Source organism: Salmo salar, chromosome ssa18 (genome assembly GCF_905237065.1).
Source record: "Salmo salar chromosome ssa18, Ssal_v3.1, whole genome shotgun sequence".
Taxonomy (NCBI): domain Eukaryota; kingdom Metazoa; phylum Chordata; class Actinopteri; order Salmoniformes; family Salmonidae; genus Salmo; species Salmo salar.
The window spans coordinates 58,127,886-58,149,826 of NC_059459.1; the positions used below are offsets into that span (position 1 = coordinate 58,127,886).

Consider the following 21,941-nt stretch of genomic DNA (forward strand, 5'->3'; position numbering starts at 1 on the left):
ATACATTACAGTAACAAATTGAGTGCATAATAATGGTAGCAAGAAAGTATTAGGCTATTCCTACGATAATATACAGTTATTATACATCATTCATAAAGATACTATCCAACATACCAATCAAGCAACCCATCAACAAATCAAACATCCAATCAATCAACTAATGCCTCATTATTCTGGGTAACATTTCCCCTTGATATAGATCTAGGATCAGCTGACCCTCCCCAAATCCTAACCTCAACCATTAGTTGTCTAGGGGCAACTTCTCCCAACACCATTATCATCTGTCCAAACTCACTGGTGAAGGCCATCACGGTGCTGGGCTCTCCTTTCACAAATGCGTCGGGCACCAGTGCTACCACGCTCAGCCAGAGCTTGGCGCCTGCCGACAGGTTCATCACCCTAAGACTTGTATCTTTCAGGTTTATGTTGATCAGCGTCCTATAAATAAACAAGCAATGGCCTTGCATCAATACTGTTCACACGCACTCTTGTCTTGTAGATCAGAGACTGTTCTCTGTTCCATATAGCTGGAGAATGGAGTGTGTTCTATTCATTACATTTCTATGTGAATTCCCAGGTCATGCATTTGGTGGTTTCAAGACAACTGGGAACTTGGAAAAATAAATAATTCCAGTTGTTTTGAAAGTGGCAATTTCCTGATTGTTCCCATGATCCCACAGGGGGAAAAAACATCTGGGTCTTTTGATTTATAAAAACATTAGCAGTAAATAGTCAAATGGCATGTGTTTGGTTTGAACTATGATAGCCTACATACAGTACTTGTTACTGTTCTATGGTAGCCTACAAACTTGTTAATGACGTTTTCTTCATGCAAGACGTCCACTCTAAACCCAGAGATATTCCCTGCAGGCTGCTCCCATTGGAGGTAGACAGAGTCAGTAGTAGGAGCAGACGCCTTTAAGTGTGACACCTTTCCTGGCTCTGAAGGGGAAAAAAAGAGATCAGTGTGTGTGTAAATTGCACTGGTAATGTACAAATATGAATCTATGAAACTGATTTGGGGTCAGTTGCATCCTAACCTTTAAATTATAATTACATGTCGGATTCACTTTCTCAATGGAATGAAATTGATGTGGCAAGTCTTATTTACTGTTTCCCCTATAGAAACTTTCCTCTAGGAAAACCAGTCAAACATTTGCAAAGGAAAAACAACAAACAAACATCAGTGTTCTAACTTACTGGTGTAGGAGGAGATGTTCAGTGGGTCTCCCTCGATGGACTCGTCCTCCACTTTGGCGTTGACCTCAAATGTGTAGTACCCCCCCGGTATCAGGCCTTTGACCACGGCGCTCTCTGTGTGTGTGGTCATTTTCAGATAAGGTTGACCCCTCACCTGAATGTAGTAGAAGTCACGGTTGCCCTCAGGAGCGGACCAGGACAGGGCGATGTTTGTTTCTGAGACCTTGGTGACGTTGAGGCTTTTGATCACATCAGGCTCTGAGAGAGAATGAATGATCAGTAGTCAGCATAATCATCATCTTCACTGATATCGATGTCTTAACATTGTTATACCATTATAATAACCATCTACGCATATAGTGCCATTAGAAAGTATTCATACCCCTAGACTTAATCCACATTTTGTTGTTACAGTCAGAACTGAAAATGTACTAAATGGATTTCTCACCCATCTACACTGAATGCCCTATAATGACAAAGTGAAAACATGTTTTTAGAAATGTTAGCAAATGTATTGAAAATTAAATACAGACATCTACACAATACTTTGCTGAGTCTACAAATTGAGTTTAGAAGTATCCAATTTCCTTTGATTATACTCGAGATATCACTACAACTTTATTGGAGTCCACCTGTGGCCAGTTCAAATGCTTGGACATGATTTAGAAAGTAACACCTGTCTACCCTCATCTGGCCAGTTTATTAGGTACACCACCCAGTTCACAAAAATGAATTGCTCCTACAGACAGTGAGTCATGTGTCCGTGGCTTGCTATATAAAGCAGGCAGACAGGCATCGAGGCGTTCCATTGAACGTTAGAATGGGCAAAACAAGTGTCCTAAGCGACTTTGAGCGTGGTATGATCTTCGGTGCCAGGCACCCCGGATCTAGTATCTCAGAAAAGGCCACCCTCCTGGGCTTTTCACGCAAGACATTGTCTAAGGTTTACCGAGAATGGTGCGACAAAGAAAAAACATCCAGTCAGTGGCAGTCCTATGGGGGCAAACAGCTTGTTGATGAAAGGTCGAAGGAGAATAGCGAGAATCATGCAAGCTAACAGGCGGGCCACAAACAGACAAATAACAGCTCAGTACAACAGGGGTGTGGCGAATGGCATCTCGGAACGCACAACTCATCTATCCTTGTCACGGGTGGCCTATTGCAGCAGACGACCACACCGGGTTCCACTCCTATCAGCTAAAAACAAGAAGAAGTGGCTCCAGTGGGAACGCGATCACCAACACTGGACAATTGAAGAGTGAAAAATATTGCCTGGTCCTGTTACGTCATGCTGATGGCAGACTCAGGATTTGGCGTAAGCAGCATGAGTCTATGGACCCATCCTGCCTGGTGTCAAAGGTACAGGCTGGTGGCAGTGGTGTACTGGTGTGAGGAGTGTTTTTCTGGGACAGGTTAGGTCCTTTGATACAAATTGAGCAACGATTGAACGCCACAGTGTATCTGAACATTGTTGCTGACCAAACCCAATAGAGGATCTTTGAGATGAGGTGGACTGTTCGCAGCATGAATGTACCGCCGTCCAACCTGCAGCAACTGCGGGATGCCACTGTGTCAGCATGGACCAACATCCCTGTGGAACATTTCTGACACCTTGTAGAATCCATGCCCTAAAGAATTCAGGCTGTTCTGGAAGCCAAGTGGGGAACGACCCGGTACTAGATGGGTGTGCCTCATAAACTCGCCGGTGAGTGTATATAAGGTCCCACAGTTGACAGTGCATGTCAGAGCAGTAACTATACCATGAAGTCCAAGGAACTCAGAGAAAGAATTGTGATGAGGCATATACAGTACATTCAGAAAGTATTTAGACCCCTTCTATTTTTCCACATTTTGTTACGTTGCAGCCTTATTCTAAAATGGATTAAATAAATAAAATATCATCATCAATCTACACACAACACCCCATAATGACAAAGGGCCTTGGTCAGGGAGGTGACAGAGCTCTAACATTCTTCTGTGGAGATGGGAGAACCTTCCAGGAGAACAAACATCTCTGCAGCACTCCACCTATCAGGCCTTTATGGCAGAGTGGCCAGATGGAAGCCACTCCTCAGTAAAAGGCACGTGACAGCCCACTTGGAGTTTGACAAGAGGCACCAAAAGAACGGTCAGACCATGAGAAATATGATTCTCTGGTCTGATGAAACCAAGATTGAACTCTTTGGCCTGAATGCCAAGCGTCACGTCTGGTGGAAACCTGGCTCCATCCCTACGGTGAAGCCTGGTGGTGGCAGCACCATGCTGTGGGGATATTTTTCTGCAACAGGGACTGGGAGACTAGTCAGGATCGAGGCAAAGATTAACGGAGCGAAGTACAGAGATCCTTGATGAAAACCTGCTCCAGAGCGCTCAGGACCTCAGACTGTTTTATTTATGGGATGTCTTTACATTATATTTTCATCTGACGGATAGCTTCTCAAGGAAGTTTTGGATACATTATTCCCAAACAGAATATCCCTTATAAATGTCACTTGAAATTTGAAATAGAAAATAATGAAGCAGTTCTCTCATTCTTGCATCATTCTTTGTGTTTTAAGCTGCCAAATACAATATTTGTTTCATAGATTGTACTCTTATCTACAATTGACTTACTGCTTGTTTCTTTACACCCTACAAGGTTCACTTTTAAAACATTTGTCAAAAGCAGTACTTGAGCTCACCCCATAATAACAGATGTTGAATCCTGTCCATTCTTCAACTGATGGGATTCAGACTTCTTCGTTCTGGGTACCTATTTGGATATTCACACTTGAATACATTTAATCAGACAAGTAGCTGTTGAAATCCACAAAATGTATCCAACATAAACAGATTTCAGTATCACAAACCCTATCAAGAGGAACAAAATCAAACCAACTGCGGGCGCAGCGTTTGATCTACTGAAATGTGGAGGCACCTTCCTCACTCATCCCTCTTTCTGAACATAAATTCACCTATTGTGATGGTTAGGTCATTTAAGGGAAATGGGAATTTGAATATGGGTACACAGACTGCATTCAGAATGGGAGGGTGGAGGGAGAAGACTCACAGGGAGTATTATCGAAAACATATGAAGAGCTCAAGAGAAACAAATTACATGGGATTAGGGCCAGGAGTTTTTCCGAGACCTAACCTGGAAAAACGTTGTGCCCTAGTTATTGTCTATGGCTATAACTGGTCAGGTTAAACTACTGTCCCAACATGGGATGTAATCATTAGTCCAAACAAGTTGCCAAACAGAACATTTGCAAATAAAACAAGAGTTTCTATTGAATAAATTCAGGTAGGTCCCTCCGCGTTCCGTTAAATAAACGTTTTTACAACAGAATCGGCGTAATGAATACGCCCTATGATCGTGTCACAACAAGCTATGGTGCCATAACCACAGCTTCTCTCGAATCAACAACCACTCCAATACAGATGTCAATCATCTAGATCAGTCTTATTGCTGGTCCCGCACATTTTTTCGCACTAGCACTTCACACCCAATTACACTAATTAAAGGTCCAATTAGTGGAATCAGGTGTGTAGATCAACAGGCAAAAAATAATTTGCACACCTTTGGGTACCAAAGACCAGGATTAAGAAAAACTGATCTAGATAGAATACCGGTGAAAACTACACTCGGTTGCCAGTTTATTTGGTACACCACCCCGTTCACAAAAAATTGTTCGCTCCTACAGGCAGTGAGTCACATAGTCGTGACTTGCTATATGAAGCAGGCAGACAGGCATTCAGTTAGTGTTTGATTGAACGTTAGAATGGGCAAAACGAGTGACCTAAGTGACTTTGAGCGTGGTATGATCGTCGGTGCCTGGTGTGCCGGTTGTAGTATCTTAGAAACAGCTGGCCTCCTGGGCTTTTCACGAACGACAGCGTCTAGGGTTTACCGAGAATGGTGCGACAGCTCGTTGAGAGGTTGAAGGAGAATGGCAAGCATCGTGCAAGCTAACAGGCGGGCCACAAACAGGCAAATAACTGCGCAGTTCAACACAGGTGTGTAGAACAGCATCTCAGAACACACACGTCGTCAGTCCTTGTCACGAAGGGGCTATTGCAGTTGACGACCACACCGGGTTCCACTCCTGTGAGCTAAAACCAAGAAACGGCTCCAGTGGGCACGCGATCACCAACACTGGACAATTGAGGAGTGGAAAAACGTTGCCTGGTCCGACAAATCTTGGTTCCTGTTGCATCATGCTGATGGTAGTCATGATTTGGAGTAAGCATGAGTCCATGGCCCCATCCTGCCTGGTGTCAATGGTACAGGCTGGTGGCAGTGGTGTACTGGTGTGGGGAATGTGTTCCTTGGACATGTTAGGTCCCTTGATACCAATTGAGCAAAAATGTCATGGCTTGAAATGTGCCTTTGTGATCAAGCCGAGCAGTACTGTGCTGGCCTGGTTACACATCCACCATAGTTGCTGGAACCATGATGGAAGCAATGTGAAAAATAATATATTTGGGACAAGCACAGTTCAGGTCCATATGATGGTGTAAAAATAGTCTTGTTACAGAGCCTTAACTAATAAGAGTAACTAGCCAGGACAAGCAAGATTTGGTTCTGGTTCCAAGATGCAAATGTGTCTCTCATCACTCACCCATGTTACCTTGTTTAAAAAAATAAATAAACTCATAACACAAAAGACTGAGGATTACAGTACTATTTAGGAAATAGCTTTTATTAGATTTTTTTAAGTTCCCTGAAATGTTTCCTTTTTCCCTAAACAAAGCATCATGTCAGCACCAAATTACATCAGTAAAAAGAGTTTCCATCAGAAAACCATAAAGTAAACCAATATAAAATGTGCTTAATCAAGTATATCATAAGCATAGTATCAGAACTCTGCATAGGAGAGAGAAAAGACATTGGACAAAACACTGGAATTAGTACAATATAAAAAAACATTCTGAGAAGACAATCGTTTAACAGTTCCTAAAAGAACTTACAAAAATTGTTTCTAGATCAGCAGTACAAAACAAAAATGGGGAAAAAAGACCAATGCCTCACTAGGACCATGATTAACAGGGAAACAGGTCAACGGTTCAGGGGGAGGAATGAAGGCAGTGGTTGTGTTTAGCAGGTATCAAAAATACTAACAGGCAACTGGCCAATTAACTGGTAACAAAGCATCGTTTCTAGGCAGGTCAAGATATGACTAGTTTTAATTGGTCCAAATCATAAAAGCACAAGCTAAAGTGCTCTTTGGGGCAGGTGAGGAGGAAGTCACACCAGATGGTTAAGGCAGTGGGGGCTACACTTAGGCACTTTGTGTTGTACCGAAAGTGACTGGCGTGGTGGTGGGGGTCAGCCTATTTACCCAATCCAAACCATAGGCCCTACACGTACACACTTTGTATTGTACCGAAAGTGACTGGCATCTGAAATATGGTTAAAATTCTACCATTGTACTCAAGTACTATGAAAAGGTCGGGTAACACAAATTTCCTAGATGGTAAAGGTCCGGTTGGATATTGTCATTTATCAGTGTAGTAACAAACCTCCACCTTGCAACCCATGTAAGCCCAAACTATTCACACCCCTCTTGTTGGCAGAGACATTTTTTTGTAGTGTTAAAGCTCATTTCCCACAATTCTACACATTTTGCAATGCCTTGTGTGTTCATATGTTGCCAAGGGATATAATAATTTTTGGGGCGGGACCCGAAGTCCGTATTGACAACGTTCTGGTCCGGGTTTCAGACCGCGGTCAGCCTGTTGAGTATGGCTGCCTAGGTGGAGCTATTACCATCTTGCAAGAAGTGACTACATGTATTGCCTAGGGTTTGGTATTGGGCATTTACTTTGGAGTCACAATTTAATGTTGGTCTGGAATAGACAGTAGGGAAGGGCTGAGGTGTCCTGGCATTAGTCCGAGTCGCTCCTCTCCTCCTTTGTAAGCATCCGTTTTCCACTTTTTGGGGCCAACGCTTCTTGCTTGCGGCTCTTTGAGAAACTGAAAAAGAAAATACAGGACAAACATTGAAAGTGAGACAGTGATCTAGAATTGAGAGGATAGATGGAGGAAATTAGGGATTAATACACAAGTGGGACAGAGGCATTTTAGGGAGAAGTTCCCGTCATCAAAATGTATGCTGTTGGTAGCGTACCCTTTCTTCTTGTATTTCTCCTGCTCAGCGGGAGGAATGCGGTCCATCAGCTCCAGACTGTCGTTGATCTTCTTGAGCCACTCATAGCGCTGTCTTCCACGTACCTGAGAGAAAGAGAGTGAGGGAATTTTTAAATGGGCACCTGTCATGACTCTCTCCTTGGTGCGGATTACAGGATGACAGATAGCCCAAACCCCCTCTCTCCCAGAGGGGGAGTTAGCCGGGTTTTATGAAGTAACGACCGGTCGTAAACTTTCTCTTGCACTGCAGTATGGAGAAGTTAAAAATCCCTTTGCTACAACAGAGTCTTTGTTTGATGTTTTGGCAATGAACATTGGGACAATATATTTCAATATCCAAATGTTGGGAATTATGACAGATGTAATATTAATGTATATTTTGTGATGTCATTAAAATAATTTGACAGACTATAACAAGGACTATAATTCTGAAAGTGTACACCTAGTGATCAGGTTTGCATCTAAATGTTGTATAATTTATTTTAAGTATAAGAATGCTTTTGAAGTCAGAAATGTGATTTTAGCCTTCTAAATGAGATAATGGCTTTTCATATAAACCCTGGCCAAGTCAGTAACCACTCCCACGTGAGCACAGACTTTGTGTCAACAAGATGGAACCACCTTTCAGACCAGTGTACTTAAAAAGGACTTGCTGAAGAATTAACATATTAGACCAGACAGCGTGGAGCGGTGGCTACACGGCTGGAAATTGTTAAAACTACAAGACCAGAAAATGGTAAGACCCTCTGAAACTCTCGACGAGTGACGAAGGTAAAGACTAGACTAAGACATGCAGCGTAACGTAGTCTAAGACAACTGACCAAGACGAGAGGGAAGGACAAATTCCTCACCATCATAGGTACCTCTGAGGTATCTATCCTAACGAACACTTCCAGACAAAAATGCCTACAACTAAGGATATTGTGACCTCTGGTGGACAACCAGAGACTTACACAACCAGAGACTTACATCGAACCACTTCCCATAGACGGATCAAGTTCAACAGAAACAACAAAGACATCCATGTGTAAATATATACATTGCAATTATTTTTGAATGAGCGGTCGTTCATGTGCAAAGTACTCATATTCCCATGAGCATAGCTTTCACATGCATGTATAATTAAGTCCACTCTGTCTCTCCTGCTCTCTTTCCCCACCCCCTTTCCGTTGTGTAACAAGCCGTCATGTTGGGTTAGTCCACTAGGGAATTTTCATTGCATTATGTTAGTAATCAATATAAGCTATACTGCGTGTGTTTATGTAATTCTGTGTGATTATTTAGTTAGTTAATAAATAAGTAAGCCAATTGTGTATCACTGATTCATCACTTAGGCTACAGTTCAGACTGGTATGATATCAATATATTCTTGAATTAATTCGGGAAACGGTAACTCATTAAATAAACTTCTCCCCTGGGGGCCCAAATTACAAATTAATCAATTGTTACATGATTAATTTAATTGAGTAATAATTCAACGTAGAAGGTAATTACTCAATGAATAGCAGTCATCACATTAATGGAGTCACGTCACACCTTATCACAACCATGAAATAGAGATATACAAATTCTCCCTCCCAAAAGTGTGTTGGCCTGCGTGTGTGTGAGATCCCCCCCACCTGCAACAAGAATACATTGTCCTTGTCTTCATCCTCAGTGCTGGAGCCGCTCTTGATCTTCTTACTGGTTCCCGGAGGCGGCAGGGCAGGTTGGGACTCTGAGGGGAAAGGAAACAAGGCCAACAGTGACATAGGAGACAAGGAAAGGAGGCCAGTTAATATTGTTGGAACACAGCCCCAGTCTTACTTCTTTTGGTGCCGTTGGTGTTCTTGGTCCCGTTCAGAGCTTTGTTAGCGTTCTCTTCCTCGGTCTTGCGGTCCCGGCCGGGGCAGGCACAGACTCGAACCTCAAAACAACGGCGACCCAAAACCTGACCACTAGAGAGAGGAGAGGGGTAGAGAATAGAGAGAGTTAGGGGGAACAAACGAGGGGACCCAAACACATTATCACAGATGTAAAGCGAATTCAGACTTTTACTCCCACAGAAAAGGGAGCGCTTGACATATGTACGCACACAAATAAGGACGAGACTCAGAAAGATTTTCCAATATGAACAAACACAGTGAGAAGGGATAAGGAGAGAGACTTACTCCTGGGTCTCCAGCGTCAGGATGGTGAGAATGGGCCGTCGGTTCATACCACCCATGCAACTGGAGTTGCACATGAAGTTCAGGAGAACAGTAGTTGCCTCAGAGCCCAGCTATACAAAGTGAAGATGCACTTAAACATACATGTACATTTTCAATGAATTATAGACAGATGAAAGTGTCAAGCAAACTGACGATTCATCTTTTATATTAAAACTAATACAGGAGACCAGAGGAAGGGGGGGTATACCTGAGGAGGCTCATAAGGCAGCAGCACGCTCTGACGCTTGGTGTTGCCATCCTCCAGGTACTGAGCCCGCTGGCTCCCCTCCACCCTGATCAGGTGACTGCGGTGGGTCACACCTGGCAGGAAACAGGAAGTAGACAGGAAGTGAGGGGGGGTAAATAGTCCTCTCAGAACTTCCTGGGACCATCTTTTACACGAGGGGGGAGTTATGCCTTGCAGGGCTGTCAACTTTAGGAGATAGCTTGCAATGAGATTTCCTATTGTGAATATCATTGGCGCCAGCGTGTCTTAGGGGACCCCCCAGGAAGATTCAGTTTTAAAGCTTGGACACAGGCTCCCAAGTGGCGCAGCAGTCTAAGGCACTGCATCTCAGTGAGAGATGACACTACAGACCCTGGTTCAATTCCAGGCTGTATCACAACCTGCCGTGATTGGGAGTCCCATAGGGCGTCGCACAATTGGCCCAGCGTCGTCCGGTTTAGGGTTTGGCCGGGGGGAGGCCGTCATTGTAAATAAAAATGTGTTCTTAACTGACTTGCCTAGTTAAAAAATTACTGCAATTCTACATATTTTCACATGGCTTAGGCCCATTACCAGGGTTTAGTTTTTTTTTTTTTTTTTTTACCACAGGTCTGGTGCATTCAGGATTACACACTCACAATTCAACAACTTGGTTTGAAGTTACTTTGGAGTTTATTTGGGCATGAAATTTAGAGTATGCTAACTGGGGGACATTGAAGTACATTGGTTTTTGGTTAGAAATGCTAATATTACCAGTTGGTTGCAGTGGCTAACCATAGGATGGATTGCAGTCTTTCCTTCTCTATAAGAAACAAACATGTAAATTAGCGATGCACCGATATTACATTTTTGGCCGATACCGATATTTTCCTTGCCAAAAAGCCCCGATACCGATAACCTATATTTAAAATTTTAGTGGCCTTTTAAGCATTCTAGTGCAGTTAAATAGTTCACACAGACACAGCGGTCTAAGGCACTAAATCTCAGTGCAAGAGGCGTCACTACAGTCCCTGGTTCAAATCCAGGCTGTATCACATCCGGCCGTGATTGGTAGTCCCATAGGGCGGCACACAATTGGCCCAGCGTCGTCCAGGTTTGGCCGGGGGTAGGCCGTCATTGTAAATAAGAATTTGTTCTTAACTGACTTGCCTAGTTAAGGTTACACACACACACCAAAAAAGTTATTTTGTTGGCATTTATGCATGTCCCCATTACCAGTAAAACATAATCAAAACCTATTTATTTCACTTACTTGCTGTGCTGTTTCATTGTTCATAGAAATCCTGGTTGAGAATGAAACTACTGAACAAATTAACAATGAAACAGCAAGTAAGTGAAAGAAATACTATTTAACGTGTCAAATAACCTTGTTGACGAATCAGGACCTGAATATGACTACACGCAACAATAATTTAACGCGATGATAGATTTTTTACGTAGTTATTACACATTGATTACACTATCACTCGTATTTCATGTCACAACGATTCATCGATACGTGTGCTATGATGCTGGTGAAATTGTCTCACGCACCTACAATGCTGGTCATAAAAAATAAGCTTGCTAGCTCATGGATGAAAACAATGTTCTTCCCCAAAAACATAGCAAAACGACAATCTGTTTCAGTAGCTATAGTTAGCTAGCTAACTATACGGCTCAAAAAAATAAAGGGAACACTTAAACAACACATCCTAGATCTGAATGAAAGAAATAATCTTGTTAAATACTTTTTTCTTTACATAGTTGAATGTGCTGACAACAAAATCACACAAAAATAATCAATGGAAATCCAATTTATCAACCCATGGAGGTCTGGATTTGGAGTCAGACTCAAAATTAAAGTGGAAAACCACACTACAGGCTGATCCAACTTTGATGTAATGTCCTTAAAACAAGTCAAAATGAGGCTCAGTAGTGTGTGTGGCCTCCACGTGCCTGTATGACCTCCCTACAACGCCTGGGCATGCTCCTGATGAGGTGGCGGATGGTCTCCTGAGGGATCTCCTCCCAGACCTGAACTAAAGCATCCGCCAACTCCTGGACAGTCTGTGGTGCAACGTGGCGTTGGTGGATGGAGCGAGACATGATGTGCCAGATGTGCTCAATTGGATTCGGGTCTGGGGAACGGGCGGGCCAGTCCATAGCATCAATGCCTTCCTCTTGCAGGAACTGCTGACACACTCCAGCCACATGAGGTCTAGCATTGTCTTGCATTAGGAGGAACCCAGGGCCAACCGCACCAGCATATGGTCTCACAAGGGGTCTGAGGATCTCATCTCGGTACCTAATGGCAGTCAGGCTACCTCTGGCGAGCACATGGAGGGCTGTGCGGCCCCCCAAAGAAATGCCACCCCACACCATGACTGACCCACCGCCAAACCGGTCATGCTGGAGGATGTTGCAGGCAGCAGAACGTTCTCCACGGCGTCTCCAGACTCTGTCACGTCTGTCAAGTGCTCAGTGTGAACCTGCTTTCATCTGTGAAGAGCACAGGGCGCCAGTGGTGAATTTCTTGGTGTTCTCTGGCAAATGCCAAACGTCCTGCACGGTGTTGGGCTGTAAGCACAACCCCCACCTGTGGACGTCGGGCCCTCATACCACCCTCATGGAGTCTGTTTCTGACCGTTTGAGCAGACACATGCACATTTGTGGCCTGCTGGATGTCATTTTGCAGGGCTCTGGCAGTGATTCTCCTGCTCCTCCTTGCACAAAGGCGGAGGTAGCGGTCCTGCTGCTGGGTTGTTGCCCTCCTACGGCCTCCTCCACGTCTCCTGATGTACTGGCCTGTCTGCTGGTAGCGCCTCCATGCTCTGGACACTACGCTGACAGACACAGCAAACCTTCTTGCCACAGCTCGCATTGATGTGCCATCCTGGATGAGCTGCACTACCTGAGCCACTTGTGTGGGTTGTAGACTCCGTCTCATGCTACCACTAGAGTGAAAGCACCGCCAGCATTCAAAAGTGACCAAAACATCAGCCAGGAAGCATAGGAACTGAGAAGTGGTCTGTGGTCCCCACCTGCAGAACCACTCCTTTATTGGGGGTGTCTTGCTAATTGCCTATAATTTCCACCTGTTGTCTATTCCATTTGCACAACAGCATGTGAAATTTATTGTCAATCAGTGTTGCTTCCTAAGTGGACAGTTTGATTTCACAGAAGTGTGATTGACTTGGAGTTACATTGTGTTGTTTAAGTGTTCCCTTTATTTTTTGAGCAGTGTATATAGCTAGGTGTCATCTAAAATAACCCTAATTTATAAGACGGTTCTTATTTGATTAATGGTGGTCGGACCCATCTATGTGAAGCTTGCCACAATAAGGATTAGCCACAATAGTGGACTTTGCGGTTACCCTTCAAAATACAAGTATGGCCTAATTCTACTATTTGTATTCATTTACATCACTGTCAATGACATACTTTTATTTTGAAGGCAAACCGCAAATTCCACTATTGTGCCTAATCCTTATTGTGGCTAGCTTCACAACACATAACCCGGTCCGGTCGGGTCGAGCCTCAATAGCCAGATGAAAATAGCTGGCTGCTTATAACATTAGCTTTGGGCAACAGGGTTAAGTAGCTGGCTAGCTATTTATTTTCATGAACTGAAGTTCAATAGGTGAACAACAAGTGGCTACCTAGCTAATACTTACAAGGATTCCTAAATCATTGCTAAGTATAATGAAAATGACTACAGTTTTTACTCGTCATTGTTTCAGGCTGGTTGTATTGGTGCTAGCTAGGTACCAAGCTAAAAGCTAGCTACCCCAGAAGTTGCGGTCGAACAAATGATGCTTTATTACCAACACGGTATTGTAAACACATCATTCGTGGCCGGTGTTTTGACAGTGCTACTGTATCTTCTTTGACATGCAAAGACCCAAACGGCGTTCCATAGTATGCATGTCGTGAAGCTAATAGCAGTGACGCTATTACTGTGTAACTCCGGTAGGGCAACGTGAAAAATAGCTCACTTGGTAGTGTTAACCAGTGCTCGACCAGTCGGCAAAATGCCCACGACAGAGAATGGTTGATTGTCAAGGGCAATGAATTCCATTATCTTGGCATTAATGGATTTCGCATTTGAGTTGTCTCGCTGAAATTTTGTTACCCTTTCATATGACTGCTTGGCTTGATTGCTCGATCCACACAGCAGACATTGTGGGCTAGTTTAGGAATGCTATGTTGCACGTACAGCGCAAAATTTTACGTGCCGTCATTACGTCATGTACCTTCGTTATATAGATATGCACGTCAGCTTTGACATCAGTTTTGCATATCGACATTAAACTAGACCGGCCGATACCAAGGTTGGCATTTTTAGCTATATCGGCCGATTCCGATATGTTCACCGATATATCGTGCGTCCATAATGTAAATATGTAATCCGTTTGGGTGAACTATCCCTTTAAAATAGGACCTAGAGGTAGCTCGCCAAGATGGTTGGCCACCCCTGATCTACGTTTCCCAAATACTGGGAATTTGAATATGTTCATATGACATTTGATTTGTACAAATTATCCCACATTCAAGCCAAATCAAAATGAACACCCATCTTCAGGTGGTTGAGACTGATTTGCAAAACCTTGCCATCTTACTCTAAAAAGGCAATATCTGTTAATACATGCCTAGCAGCTTGTGCACAATACTAAAATGACAAAGGCAAGGGGCATTTCAAGAGAGCCTATTCTCATTTTATGATTTAGCCTATAATCAACACTGTCCATAAATGCATAGCCCTTAATTTTTTAATAATCAAAGACAAGTTGACATATCAGATTTCAAATAGCCTAATTACACCAGAAAAATTGGTAAGAAGTGAAATAATAAAAGTATGGGGAATAACAGTAGTGTCCTTGCTGAGATAAGCACACTAATTAGTCTATATTTTAGCCCATTGTAGGGGATGGGAATTGTTCTAATTACTTACATTAGCTATTGTGAAAGATAAAATTAATTAAACAGATAATACAATCTCCTGAAAACAAGATGACATAGCCAAAATCTGCCCTTACACCTAACCCAAAATGATCTTTCAATGTATTGATCTCAAACTAGAATCAGTTACACATTTGGGTTCACAACCTGTTTGGGCAAAATAAGGTTCATCATACAGTTAGACAAATCAGGTCACTCTACCAAATTCCAGCTGAATACTGCATGTTCATTCATTACAACCTAATGAACCTAGTGAGAAATTGTATCAGTCTGCTTAACTCTCAACATGGGCAAATTACTTACTATCTAACTCACTTTAGAATTTTTACCTCAAGACTAAAACACACACCTTCATAGCTGTCAGACGTGCTCTGGTGGTGGGGGCAGCGGCTGACCACTTCGGACATGTGCTCTGACTTCTTGTAGATGGCGGTGGCACGTAGGATGGCTCCTGGCGGGGGCTCCTTGGTCATCAGCACCTCCACCGGGCAGGTCTTAGCCCGCTGGCAGTACAGCTTGATCAGCTGCACAGAATACTGGGGAGGGAGGGAAACATTGAACAATCAGTATTTTGTCCCAGGGGAATTTCCCTCTGTGAAAGAATAAAGATGTGAATTGAATTTATGAAGAAAAGAAATAGACACTTGCTTAATTACTTCGCACAGGTAGTCACTATCAAAGATCATACAAATACAAGTGTGGAAAAACACCCATAGGAATTAATAGGAACAAAATATTGCTTTACAATTATATTCTAAATAAATCATAAATACCTTTATGAAAAGATGCATTTTAACCCTCGTTTGAAACATGCCCGGTCATGTCAGACCCATGCTTTACTGCAACCAGCCTGCAACTCCTCAGTTACAATCATAGAGAGAGGACTCTAGTGCCCAAAGGCCCATTTTAGCATGGGCAGTACCATTGAGGATGTTCAGCATTTCAACAGACAACTGGGTGGGACTTCCTATGGCAGGGTTCCCCAACTGGCAGGCCGCGGGTCAAATGGTTTTATTTAACCCCCAAGTTCTGAGCCAAAAAACTATATTCCCATGCATAAGAGACACGTGATCGTATACAAATGTAAGCAAGGTTTGAAATAATTATGTTTTAGTCAAATATCTGGTTTGGGCTTCTTGCAGTCAATTTTCAGCCTACAAATTATTTTAACAATGTTAAAGCCCACCGACCATCCGCTCAAGAAAAGAAATGCGTATGTGTGTGAGATAGATATATACATACATACATACACACACACACCAGCCTGCAGGTGAATCTAGTTGACCCCTGTCCTATGGGTTAAGGAAGGATCACAGAATTCCATCCAGGTCACCAAGAGTGATAGCCACTGAATTATACTTGTGAGGAAACATTCCATAACTGCAGGTGGCAGTAAACCACCAACCGTGGCTTTATACCTGTCCTAACAACACACTTTAGGTGGCAGTGTGCACTCATTCAGTTTGTTTGGCAAATAGAAGAAAATGTACTACTTTAAAATGGAGATGGCCTCAATTGTACTGTCCGTGCTCTCACAGACGCAATAATGGGACAGATAAATAAAAATACAGTTTTATTTATTTTAACTAGGCAAGTCAGTTAAGAACAAATTCTTATTTACAACAACGGCCTACCCCGGCCAACAATGATGTGATGTTTAAGTTGATGGTTCCAATGAAAGAGTTGCAGGGGGCGTTCATTTGAGGGCAGAGCAGCCTAACCACAAGACTAATAGACCTATCATAGCACTCTGGCATGTGAGTCGCCGTGGAAACCATTGTGCTATTGGCTGTTTTAATCCAAATACTTCAGCCAAAACCTTAAGTTTTAGCTAATTGTCACGAACTGGATTCCACTTGAATGCAACCACGGAGAATCAGAATGAATGGAATAACTTGTCTCCGTCCGAGGTATGGTAACCACAATTTACTGTAAACAATCTTAGTATTAATTATCGTTGTGATAAATCCATTCATAAAATATTTTTTCATCCAGGCGAAAAGGCAGCATAAAACATTTCAAAGTAATTCTAAAAGTTACGTTCATCAAATTGAAGGAGAATATATATCAGTGAATGTACAGTGAGCCTGGGCTTCTAAGGGTAGGTCGTGTCTCATTCCTATTGTAGTGCTGTTTAATCCTTTACACTCGTGGGAACTGCTCTAAATGGATTGGGCTACATTGAAACGTTTCTTACAGAAGAAAAGTTAAAATATGATCTTAGTGTTAGGCTTTCACAAGGACATTCGTAGAAACGGATTGTAATTTCAGCATGTTCCGCTGTGAATTTTATTCAAAATAGACAAACTTCAGAACAACCCAGGGTATGACGCCATGTCATCTTGTAACTATATCAAACAGTGATCATAAATGTTGACACTGTATATGACCGGAGTTTTATGACACGTAAATGTGAAGTGCACATTTGGACTCGCAGGTGTTTTGCTTGCTTGTATGACATCAAAGGGGTATTTATAATAATCCTCAACGTCTCAGCTTTCAAAACACATTGAGTTCTCTTAATTTACTAAATTTACCTCAGACAAAAAAAAATGTGCGAAAGTTGACCAATTAGCGGGAGGGATGGGGGCAACGTCTTGTCGCATGTGGTGCTCAAGTTCAGAACGTCTGTCAGTCAAAACCCATACAGCGCCGTTACTGTACAGCCACAGCACTCCATTTTAGGTGTTTATTAGTGCCCAAATTCTCCATTTTCAATCGATATATGGGTACTAGTGTAAAGGGTTAAGACTCAGCTGTAACATGAAACAGGTCCTGTTCATCTTGAGGGTCAAAAGAAAATGACATTGAAAACACATTCTCTTATGCTTTAGGTGGGTTACAGGAGATCAACGGCAACATAAAAAACAAACAAAAAGAAGAGTAATAGACCCAAGTAGTAGCCTACGTGTAGCATACAATATTAGTGCTTTTAACGCCAGTGTATTTAGGCATGTGCAGTAAGCCATATGCAAGACACTCACGGTGGAGGTGACAGACTTGGCGGTGCCAGACTTGTGGAAGCGCAGCTGGAAGCCGTGCTCCCCGGGTAGTCAATGGTGGAGGGGACGGTGGAGGCGGGGGAGGCACGCTGTCCAGGGGCGACATCGAGGGCTCCACGGCCAGGGGCTCAGACAGCTCAAACAGCCCCTCGTCAAAAACCTCGTGGAAGGTGGCCTCGGGAAGTACGGGAGCGAGCTGTAAGGGATGTAAACGCATGCCATTTATGAAGTTAGCAGTTGCTTTTGGATTTCTGCCTGAATACTTAAAAGATGAGTGTCCAGGCTAACCATGTATGGATATCAAATTGTCCGACAAAAGCACAACCAAAAAGATCTAGTCAAAGCCAAACAATCACTGCACTACTAAGGGGGAGAAACCATCTAGCCCATTCTAAAAGGTGTGGTATCATAAAAATATTTCCTTTACATCGGATGTAGACAAACTTACCGAGACATCCAGGTCAGACCAGTTTTCATTCACAAACGGTGGAATATTGGGGCCCTGAGTAGTCATGCTAAAGAAAGGAGATACAAATCACAGTACAAGTAAGTATTACCTAAAAGTAGAAGAGGTACATTATATGAAGTCTCTAGGGTTCCACTCACACGCAACCATCTCTGTCCAGTCGTAAGTCTAGAAGTTGCTACATTGGTAGTCCTAAACATAATTATATACGTCTGTGGGTTCTAAAGGTTGTTCAAAATTACTTGGTCTCCCAAAGCTGCTGGAAGGACCCCTGGCTCATGGGGAAGCTCAACTCCTGCTCTTCCATCTTGTATCTGTTCAATCTCTCGACTGTTCACTGGACCGATGGACGAGAGGACTGGACACAGGGACTCAAGGCAGGAGATGAAGAAAGGCGATCCGATCTAGGAGAGAGAACACCCATGTGATTAAACCAAATAATACTAATTGTTGTAGCTATGTGTCTTCAAAACAATTAGTCAATGGGACGACAAAAGGGGGACCAGTGGCTTTGAAAGGAAATCAGACATGTGTCGCTGGAATGCAGCCCAGAAGATGTGGAGAAGAAAGCAGAACATAGAATGCAGCGGGAGGGGTCTGGTTCACATAGACAAGAATTGGGTCAGACTGCTCTGGTAATGACTTTGACTAGGTTGGCAATTATATAAGATACAGTATTTCAGTAAGAGTTGTGTAGGCTAGTCGTTAGCTAGGTGAGAAATTGTGTCACTGTATTAGGCTAATCTTTGTTGATCAAGTGCCTAGATAACTACCCTATGTTTTATCAATAAATACTTCCTCTAAAATCTAACTCAAAGGTAATGGATAGTTTTGCATATTTAACAAGCTAACGCTACCCTCCTCGACTAGTGCTGGCTTTACAAATGTTGACTAGTTGGGGTTTCAAAAACAAATTTGACGTTGTATAGCTAACGTTAGCTAGCTAACCTTATATTGCAACATTGCATCACCTAGATAGCAAGTTGGTTGCTGAACGAATTACATTAAATTCTGAATTACATGTTGCATACGTGAATCAACAGCCTGCTACCTAGTCGTCTTAAATATTTTACGAGGTTACAAGTTAAATAAAATATTGTACAAGTCAAGTGTCGGTCTAGCATGTTGCCCTAAATTAGCTAACGTTAGTTAGGCAAACGTTAGCGTTACAGTAGCCACTCAAAACAGTCGAAAAAGTAAGCGACTCGTGAACATCTAAATCCCATGTCATAACTACCTACAACATGTAGTAGTTACATGTTTATACACCAATACAAGATGCAAACTTTAGCCACCAACTTCAACAAGCTACATTTAACGTTACCTAGCTAGCTCAACTGTGAGCTTGGCAGGCTGCGTCGGAATCCCCGAGGCGATTAACGACATGCACAAACTTTTATTCACAAAAAAATATTATCCTACGCTGTCTTAAATAATGTAATGGTATACCTCGCCTCCCGGGGGATGAATATTTTCTTGCCGCACCTCGGTTCTCTGTCAATGCAAAGATGTCAAAGAAACAGCAACTCTGTAGCAGCTAGAAAGAAAAATATGTTTTCCAGTAAAAAGCGTGCGTTTCGGGGATTTCAGAAAACCAGACTGAAGGGAGGGCTACGCAGAGTTCACAGGCCTCCAATCAGAGGCGCGCCCATCGAGGTGTGTTTTTTTTGTATGAAATAGCGCGAAATGTTCCAAATAAAATCATAACTGGCTATATTTACATCATGACAGCGCAAAGTTTCTAAACCATACTGTACTGTCTTTGAGGATTGTGCGGAAATTATACTGACTGAATGCAGGAAGGAGGGAAACAGTGTCACTAGCTAGGTTTCCATCCAATTGGACAGATTTTCATGCGAATATTCTAAAATCTGCATTAAAACCAATACGCGCATTTTCTAACCAGGATGTTTCCATCAAATTGACTTGTCTCAGATAAAAGGCTGTGTGTGATGACAAAGTGCACATAAAAATACCTTTTGCGGTTATTATTTTCCCATGTACTGAATAAAAAGACAAGTTGAGTTTGAGTTTCCATCGCATTTTCTATTATATCTAAAAATAAAAAGGTTCCTGGAGGATCCTTTAAGGCAGGGGTATTCAACTCTTACACCATGAGGTCCCGGAGCCTGCTGGTTTTCTGTTCTACCGAATAGTTAATTGCACCTACCTGGTGTCCCAAGTCTAAATCAGTCCGTGATTAGAGGGGAACAATGAAAAAATGCAGTGGTATTGGCTTCAAGCTCCAGAGTTGAGTTTGAGGGCTTTAGGGGTTCTTCAAATTGAAACTGTGGGGGAACCCTTATAAGTTCTCCAGGGGCGCAACTTTGGTTTTAGAAGTGGAGGGACATAATATATAGTGCTCAAAAAAATAAAGGGAACACTTAAACAACACATCCTAGATCTGAATGAAAGAAATAATCTTATTAAATACTTTTTTCTTTACATAGTTGAATGTGCTGACAACAAAATCACACAAAAATAATCAATGGAAATCCAATTTATCAACCCATGGAGGTCTGGATTTGGAGTCACACTCAAAATTAAAGTGGAAAACCACACTTCAGGCTGTTCCAACTTTGATGTAATGTCCTTAAAACAAGTCAAAATGAGGCTCAGTAGTGTGTGTGGCCTCCACGTGCCTGTATGACCTCCCTACAATGCCTGGGCATGCTCCTGATGAGGTGGCGGATGGTCTCCTGAGGGATCTCCTCCCAGACCTGGACTAAAGCATCCGCCAACTCCTGGACAGTCTGTGGTGCAACGTAGCGTTGGTGGATGGAGCGAGACATGATGTCCCAGATGTGCTCAATTGGATTCGGGTCTGGGGAACGGGCGGGCCAGTCCATAGCATCAATGCCTTCCTCTTGCAGGAACTGCTGACACACTCCAGCCACATGAGGTCTAGCATTGTCTTGCATTAGGAGGAACCCAGGGCCAACCGCACCAGCATATGGTCTCACAAGGGGTCTGAGGATCTCATCTCGGTACCTAATGGCAGTCAGGCTACCTCTGGCGAGCACATGGAGGGCTGTGCGGCCCCCAAAGAAATGCCACCCCACACCATGACTGACCCACCGCCAAACCGGTCATGCTGGAAGATGTTGCAGGCAGCAGAACGTTCTCCACGGCGTCTCCAGACTCTGTCACGTCTGTCACGTGCTCAGTGTGAACCTGCTTTCATCTGTGAAGAGCACAGGGCGCCAGTGGCGAATTTGCCAATCTTGGTATTCTCTGGCAAATGCCAAACGTCCTGCACGGTGTTGGGCTGTAAGCACAACCCCCACCTGTGGATGTCGGGTCCTCATACCACCCTCATGGAGTCTGTTTCTGACCGTTTGAGCAGACACATGCACATTTGTGGCCTGCTGGAGGTCATTTTGCAGGGCTCTGGCAGTGCTTCTCCTGCTCCTCCTTGCACAAAGGCGGAGTTAGCGGTCCCTGCTGCTGGGTTGTTGCCCTCCTACGGCCTCCTCCACGTCTCCTGATGTACTGGCCTGTCTCCTGGTAGCGCCTCCATGCTCTGGACACTACGCTCACAGACACAGCAAACCTTCTTGCCACAGCTCGCATTGATGTGCCATCCTGGATGAGCTGCACTACCTGAGCCACTTGTGTGGGTTGTAGACTCCGTCTCATGCTACCACTAGAGTGAAAGCACCGCCAGCATTCAAAAGTGACCAAAACATCAGCCAGGAAGCATAGGAACTGAGAAGTGGTCTGTGGTCCCCACCTGCAGAACCACTCCTTTATTGGGGGTGTCTTGCTAATTGCCTATAATTTCCACCTG

The 21,941-nt window shown here is 43.3% G+C and overlaps 2 protein-coding genes across 2 annotated transcripts in view; both read right to left on the minus strand.

Moving 5' to 3' along the window:
- Positions 1-1,151: 1,151 nt before the first annotated feature.
- Positions 1,152-4,206, minus strand: LOC106577732 (receptor-type tyrosine-protein phosphatase eta). Its single transcript, XM_014156052.2, has 2 exons — positions 3,882-4,206; positions 1,152-1,458 (listed from the first exon to the last, which is right to left on the minus strand). Exons 1-2 carry the CDS (start codon positions 3,910-3,912, stop codon positions 1,184-1,186), a joined length of 306 nt encoding a protein of 101 aa, XP_014011527.1. The 5' UTR covers positions 3,913-4,206; the 3' UTR covers positions 1,152-1,183.
- Positions 4,207-5,864: 1,658 nt separating this feature from the next.
- LOC106577554 (cellular tumor antigen p53) overlaps positions 5,865-21,941 on the minus strand; it is a 36,476-nt gene continuing 20,399 nt past the window's right edge. The window contains exons 6-11 of the mRNA XM_014155682.2: positions 9,728-9,840; positions 9,481-9,590; positions 9,137-9,267; positions 8,950-9,047; positions 7,311-7,414; positions 5,865-7,156 (exon numbers count right to left, since the gene is read on the minus strand). Coding sequence (XP_014011157.1) covers positions 7,069-7,156; positions 7,311-7,414; positions 8,950-9,047; positions 9,137-9,267; positions 9,481-9,590; positions 9,728-9,840 — 644 coding nt within the window. The 3' untranslated portion in view covers positions 5,865-7,068. The remainder of the gene's footprint in view (positions 7,157-7,310; positions 7,415-8,949; positions 9,048-9,136; positions 9,268-9,480; positions 9,591-9,727; positions 9,841-21,941) is intronic.

Excerpts from the sequence above, each read along its gene's own strand:
- LOC106577732 (XM_014156052.2), bottom strand. The coding sequence starts at position 3,912 with ATGGACAGGATTCAACATCTGTTATTATGGG. Across the intron at positions 1,459-3,881 it reads TCAACATCTGTTATTATGGG|AGCCTGATGTGATCAAAAGC; the intron begins GTGAGCTCAAGT and ends ATTCTCTCTCAG.